The 6,769-nt window shown below is 46.3% G+C and overlaps 1 protein-coding gene across 1 annotated transcript in view; it reads left to right on the top strand.

Moving 5' to 3' along the window:
• Positions 1-5,741: 5,741 nt before the first annotated feature.
• FMN2 (formin 2) overlaps positions 5,742-6,769 on the top strand; it is a 371,607-nt gene continuing 370,579 nt past the window's right edge. The window contains 1 exon segment of the mRNA XM_045983452.1: positions 5,742-6,768. Coding sequence (XP_045839408.1) covers positions 5,926-6,768 — 843 coding nt within the window. The 5' untranslated portion in view covers positions 5,742-5,925.

The following is a 6,769-nucleotide window of genomic DNA, read 5'->3' as shown; positions in this document are numbered from 1 at the left end:
AAATCTTTCCTTATAAGTCAATCAGGGAAAGACAATGATCATATGATCTCCCTGATATGAGGAATTTGAGAGGCAAAGCGGGGGGTTTGGGGAGAAGGGAAGGGAAAAATGAAACAAGATGGGATTGGGAGGGAGATAAACCATGAGAGACTTTTAATTTCATGAAACAAACTGAGGGTTGCTGGGGGGTCAGGAGAGGGTAGTTGGGTGATGGACACTGGGGAGGGTCTGTGCTAGGGTGAGTGCTGTGAAGTGTGTAAGCCTGATGACTCACAGACCTGTACCCCTGGGGCAAATAATACATTATATGTTAATTTAAAAAAATAACTAAAAACCTTCCCTTTTCTGCAGCTTGATAGAGTTCCTTTCTATTTGCTAGATGAGATCCTATCCAATTCGTGAATTGCTGAATAAAGCCAATTTAATCTGCAGATGTAATTCAATGAATTTTGTTTACTATCGTGGTAATTAGATTGGCTTTTATATTCGAAGAGAAAATGCTGACTCTTAGAATTCAATGTAAAAGCATCTTTAAAAAATATAGATATAGGGGCGCCTGGGTGGCTCAGTGGGTTAAGCCGCTGCCTTCGGCTCGGGTCATGATCTCAGAGTCCTGGGATCGAGTCCCATATCGGGATCTCTGCTCAGCAGGGAGCCTGCTTCCCTCTCTCTCTCTCTCTCTGCCTACTTGTGATCTCTCTTTCGCTGTCAAATAAATAAATAAAATCTTTAAAAAAAATATAGATATAAATTGTGAAGATTTTAAGGAGCAGTAAGATTTAAACCAATATTAAGTTTGTCATTTGAAATAGGCAGAGACAAAGCAATGTCTATTAGGACAAACATATGTATGCATGCTTTTTGTGGTGTTTTGGCTTAATGAAAATCTGTATGTTTGACCTAATTTTTGTGGACGGCCCTTATTTTAGTAGTAAAAGCAGAGAAAAGATTACCAAAATCAAAGTGCTCAGTGGAATATAGTCTTCTTTCTTCTGTCCATATTTATACTAGAATCTCTCTTTTTAGTTTTTTTAAAGTAATCTGTAGGCCCAATATGGGGCTTGAACTCACAACCCTGCGATCAAGAGTCCCATGCTCTATAGACTGAGCCAGCCAGAGGCCCCACTAGAATCTCTTCCCAAGTCTGTTCCCTGGACTTTTTATTGTAGTCGAGGCAAACTCCTTGCCCCGGTTTCATCTCTGTTGAACCGAATGGTTAATATAAGGTTTACAATTTTTTCCCCACAATAGGTTAAATAAGAAATGTTGCGCTTCCATGTGAAAACCTGTAGTGTTCTACTACCTACTTGTCATTTTGAATCCATCAAAATGTGTAATACTATTTTGAAACTTAAGAACACAGTTTGGATTAGTGTTGCAGATTCCAAGAGTTACTCAAAAAGCTCTGAAAAAATATAAAGTTAAGGCTGCACAGTCAGAAGTGACCTTTGCCGCAGATGGTTATTAAGCAACTGAAATGTGAATAGCCTAGGGGCGCCTGGGTGGCTCAGTGGGTTAAGCCTCTGCCTTCAGCTCAGGTCATGACCTCAGGATCCTGGGATGGAGTCCCACATTGGGCTCTCTCAGTGGGGAGACTGCTTCCCCCTCTCTCTCTGCCAGCCTCTCTGCCTACTTGTGATCTCTGTCTGTCAAGTAAATAAATAAAATTTTAAAAAATTAAGAAATGTGACTAGTCTGAATGGAAGTGTTGCCATTACTAAAATTCACACCAGATCCGAAAGACTGGAAAAAAGGAATGCAATATATCTCCCTCATAATTTTTAATGATTTCTTATGAAATATTTGGGATATTTTGGGTTAAACAAAGTGTATTCTTAATATTATTTTGTTTTTTTTTTTTTTTAGCCTCTTCAACATGGCTACTAGAATATTTATGCTACCTATGAGGCTTACATTACATTTTTATTAGAGAGCAGAGCTCTCCAGGCCAAGGATTAGCTGTTTCTTTCTTTAAAGATTTTATTTATTTATTTGACAGACAGAGATCACAAGCAGGCAGAGAGGCAGGCAAAGAGAGAGGAGGAAGCAGGCTCCCCGCTGAGCAGAGAGCCTGACTAGGACCCCGAGATCATGACCTGAGTCTAAGGCAGAGGCTTAACCCACTGAGCCCCTCAGGCACCCCTAGCTGTTTCAATCTTAATTTCTTACTGGCTCTGTCTTTAGAATGTTTTTGTTGCTTCTTGCTACTGAACAAGGTAGACTATAGATAATTTTTACTAGTTGTTGATTACTCACTTAAGAGTCCTTGGATGGTCCCTTTCAGGTAGAAAGACCAACTTTATTTACAAAGGGTACATCTGGAGACTCAATACCAGGACTCTTTAGCTTTAGCTTTTTTTGGGGGGGTAATTTGTGTGGGTAATTAAGGCAAATTGTGTGGACTGAGGGAAAGGCAGGAAGTAGTAACAAGTTGGGTTTGGGTCACTGGAGAGACTGGGGTGCTTCACTGAGCAAAAAAATAATGGAGGCTGAGATATGCTAGACAAGAGAAGTCCTATTTCAGATATGGTGGGTTTGAGTGGGGACATGACGATGCAGCTGTTGTCCAGAAAGTGGGTCCAAGAGTCTGTAGTCAGGACAGAGAGGCAGACTGGGGAGACCAAGACCTAGCAGGTGACACCAGGACAAAGTTGTCTTTCTTTTTTTATTTTATTTTTTAAAAGATTTATTTATTTGACCGACAGAGATCACAAGTAGGCAGAGAGGCAGGCAGAGAGAGAGGGGGAAGCAGGCTCCTTGCCGAGCAGAGAGCCTGATGCAGGGATCGATCCCAAGACCCTGAGACGGTGACCTGAGCTGAAAGCAGAGGCTTAACTCACTGAGCCACCCAGGCGCCCCTAGAGTTGTCTTTCAAGAGAAGATCATTCACCTGCGAGAGAAAAGGGCGAGTTGGATATTAACATTCATTCTGACCATTTTGTTGGAGATTCGCAAACATTCCATTAAGATGAAGCTGAGAGAAAACTAAAGACACAGGCATCAAAACATTTCAGCATCGAGAGATGCTGAACTGAGAGAATGATGGGGAAGGAGGGGAGCTGAAAGAAGAGAAAAAGAAACGACATATAACTCAGGTCGAAGTGAAGGGAGGAGGGCTGCTTATTCATTTACTGTTTTAATTTAATTCCTTAAATTAAAATTTAAGTGTACTTGCTTCATCATGTCGTCTACCCACATATCCATCTATTAAAGCAACTGAATTTTTTGATGCGTTTTGAGAAAGTTGCGGTTTTTCCGGACTGCACTCACATACGCATATTATGAGTCGGAGTCAACATTTGTTTCACATTTTCCAATCTGCTTATCTTGTTTTTAAAGTCCACATCCAATTGCCTTTGTTGGAAAATGGGTAGTAGCTAATATACTTTTTTGGTGACCTGTTTGGGATGCCAATCCTAAAGACCTTTACCAACAGCTACGCTAGATTAGGTTCTTGAATATAGAAGATCTTTCTTTTCTGTATCCTGGTACTTAGTTTTTGGCCAGGCACAAATATTATTTGTTATTTGTTAAATGTGTTTTTTGCAGGTAGAGAGATAGGATATCTTATCTTGATTAAACGGAGTTTAGCTTAGGCCATGCCCCAGGCATCTTTGGGATTACTAAATGCTGTTTGCCTTCACGATACCCTCACCAGTCTGTGAAGGAATAAACTATGTGGTGTTGTTTGTTATAAACGATTTGGAACCTAAATCTATAGGTTTAAGTTTGCTGCTTGGTGACTTTGGACAAATCTCTTAGCCTGAACTTCATTTATTAAATTGGATTGAGGGTACCTCCCTACATGCCCACACTTGTGAGTTTCCAACTAGCCTTTGCATGTAGCAGAACTTTGTCTCCTGTGACCGCCACACAACTGTCATCTGCCATTCCACATTCAAAGGATGTGAGAGCTTCCGCAGTCTTCACCCTCCTTTTCCTCTCTCCCGCCCTCCCTCCTTGCCTTCTTCTCTCCCTTTTTATCTCTGGAGCTTCAATATATTACTGAAGTAAACAGTAAACAAACAAAAAACAAACAACACACCCCAAATAGTTCAGAGTCAAAGACGTCAAGGAAAGGGCAAAAATAAAAATCCATAGTACCTCCATGTTGAAACAGGCAGAAAATTCTACAGCCTTGGGCGAATTGTGCCCTCTGAGGAGCCTACATTCTAGAAGGGAGCTGTGAAAGAGGGAACAAAGGCTTTTCAAGTGCTCCAGAGCTGGTGAGAGGGTTGTTACCCGCTGGAGTTATTAAAGTTGATGTCTCCAAACCATTTACTCAGAAAGGCCACCTAAACTGCCTGGCTGCCTGGCTCTTGTATTATCTATTTTTAAGAACATAATTTGAAAAATGCTCATAATTATTGCTACATAATAGTTTTACATCAAAGATTTATAGGACAGTTTTGTTTTGTTTTGTTTTTAGGTACAAATGGTTAAGGAGAGAGGTTTAGAATGTAGTTCACAATATTCAAGGGGAACATTTGCTTGCGGCATTTAAATTTCATCATCTAATATGTAGTACTTTTTCCTCCTTCAGGCTTACTTTAAAATTCTAACATGTCGGATAGTTACTCCTTATTTTCAAAGGGGTTAACGAGGAATCTGTGACTCAATTACTTGGAACATTATTGATTAAAGCTGCTTTAATCTCTTGGAGCTTCTTTAGATACCTAGGATGTTTAAAAATGTCTTTTTAATATGGGTAACTAAATTTCCTAGGTAACAGTGACAAGATTTACAGTGAAGGAAATTTTTATATTAATATAGGAGCCTGAATGTTAAGAGACTCTTACAGCAAACCCTTATAAACTTTTATAAAAGAGGCAGGGACAAAGTTTGCCTTGAAGGGTTTGCTCGGGAAGCAGTGATTTATACCATAACATCTGATTTCATGTGTTTGTGCCAAGCATGTTTCCTTTCTGTCTTTTTCCTTTTTATGTGCAACAACAATAGGAGGATGTTTAATATTGATGAGTTTGACCTTCTGGGAATTATAGTATATGTACCCTTTCGGAATACAAATGCTATTTGATTTATATGGTAAATACATAGAATTTTGGAGATTAGCATTTTAATCAACTCTAATCTCCTAGGATTTTTTTTATTCCCTCACCTTACCATTTTGTCAAGAAAAGTTTGAAAAATGAATTTTCGAAATGGCAGCTAACGTTCTCTCCCGTAGACGGATGCAAGGTCTGCATCAAACAAGAAAGCGGCGCTCTATGTGGGAACCTTCCCTAAACCATACGCTCGAGGCCATTAACATTGTTCAAGATGATCAGTTGTTAAAAGAATAATCCATTCATTCAACACGTATTTATCGAGGAGCCCTGCAGGCCCACGGGGGAGGGGCCCCCACACTCTGGCACCCCCAAACTGGAACGTGGGTTCAGGTGTTCCCCATTTAAGATTTTTTTGTGTAACTTTTTCCCTTGCAGGTCCCGCAGCTTTGAAGTCGGCGGCGTCCCCTCCGGCGGACGAACCTCCTCCGCGGGGACCGCGCACTCGGTGCACACGGTGGAGAGGAAGGTGCCCGAGATAGAGCAAGCGTCTTTCGCGCGCGGCTTCGGCGAGGAGCCGGGCGCGGGCGGCGGGGTCGGCGGCGGCCATTGGGGGGCCCGGCCCGCCCTGCGTTCCGCGCAGCCATTGGCTGGCTGCGAGCGCCGCACTGAGCATGTTCGAGCCCCGCTCGCGCCGGGCTGCAGCCGCCGCCACGGCCGCCGCGGGCACGGGCGCGCATTGTGCGGAGAAGCGGCAGATGCGAGCAGCGCCGGCCCCACGCGCGTCGGCCTCCTCGCCCAGAGGCTCGCCCGGCCGCCTGCCTGGCCCCCGCGCCTCCCCCTGTGCGGGCTGGGCGCCGAGGAGGGCCGGCATGGCCTGAGTGTCGGAGGCGCCTCGGCTGAGCAGCGGGATTGCAACATGGGGAACCAGGATGGGAAGCTGAAGAGGAGCGCAGGTGATGCCTGGCACGAAGGCGGAAGCGGCGCCGAGGATGCCGTTGGGCCCAGGGATGTGGAAGCCACAAAGAAGGGGAGCGGGGGCAAGAAGGCGCTGGGCAAGCACGGCAAGGGGGGAGGGGGCGGCGGCGGGGGGGAGCTGGGCAAGAAGAAGAGCAAGTCGGAATCCAGAGCCTCCGTGTTCTCCAACCTGCGGATCAGGAAGAACCTGTCCAAGGGGAAGAGCACCGGCGGCTCCCGCGAGGACGTGCTGGACCCCCAGGCCCTGCAGACCGGGGAGCTGGACAGCGCGCACTCTCTGGTCACCAAGACGCCAGACCTCAGCCTCTCGGCGGACGAGACGGGCCTGTCGGACACCGAGTGTGCAGACCCCTTCGAGGTAACCCGTCCGAGGGACCATGGACCCACGGAGGCTGGGGGTGGGGGCAGGGTGGTCTTGGAGGGTTTGGAGACCGCCGCGGGGACGCAGGATGGACAAAGGACCAGTTCGGGCTCGGACACGGACATCTACAGCTTTCACTCGGCCACGGAGCAGGAGGACCTGCTTTCAGACATTCAGCAGGCGATCCGCCAGCAACAGCAGCAGCAGCTGCTGCTGCTCCAGGGCCCCGAGGAGCCTGCGGCGCCCTCCACAGCCGCCTCCCCCCAGCCCGGGGCCTTCCTGGGCCTGGACCAGTACTTGCTGGGGTCCAGCAGCGCAGCCGGGGGCGCCCCTCGCAGTCCGGACACGGAGCAGGCGGTGCCTGCGCGCTCTGACCTGCCCGGCAGCCTGGTCCCCGAGCCCCGGGCGCCCGAGCAGCCCCCGC

This window comes from Meles meles, chromosome 17, assembly GCF_922984935.1.
Source record: "Meles meles chromosome 17, mMelMel3.1 paternal haplotype, whole genome shotgun sequence".
Lineage (NCBI taxonomy): Eukaryota > Metazoa > Chordata > Mammalia > Carnivora > Mustelidae > Meles > Meles meles.
This window is presented reverse-complemented; position numbering and strand designations above follow the sequence as displayed.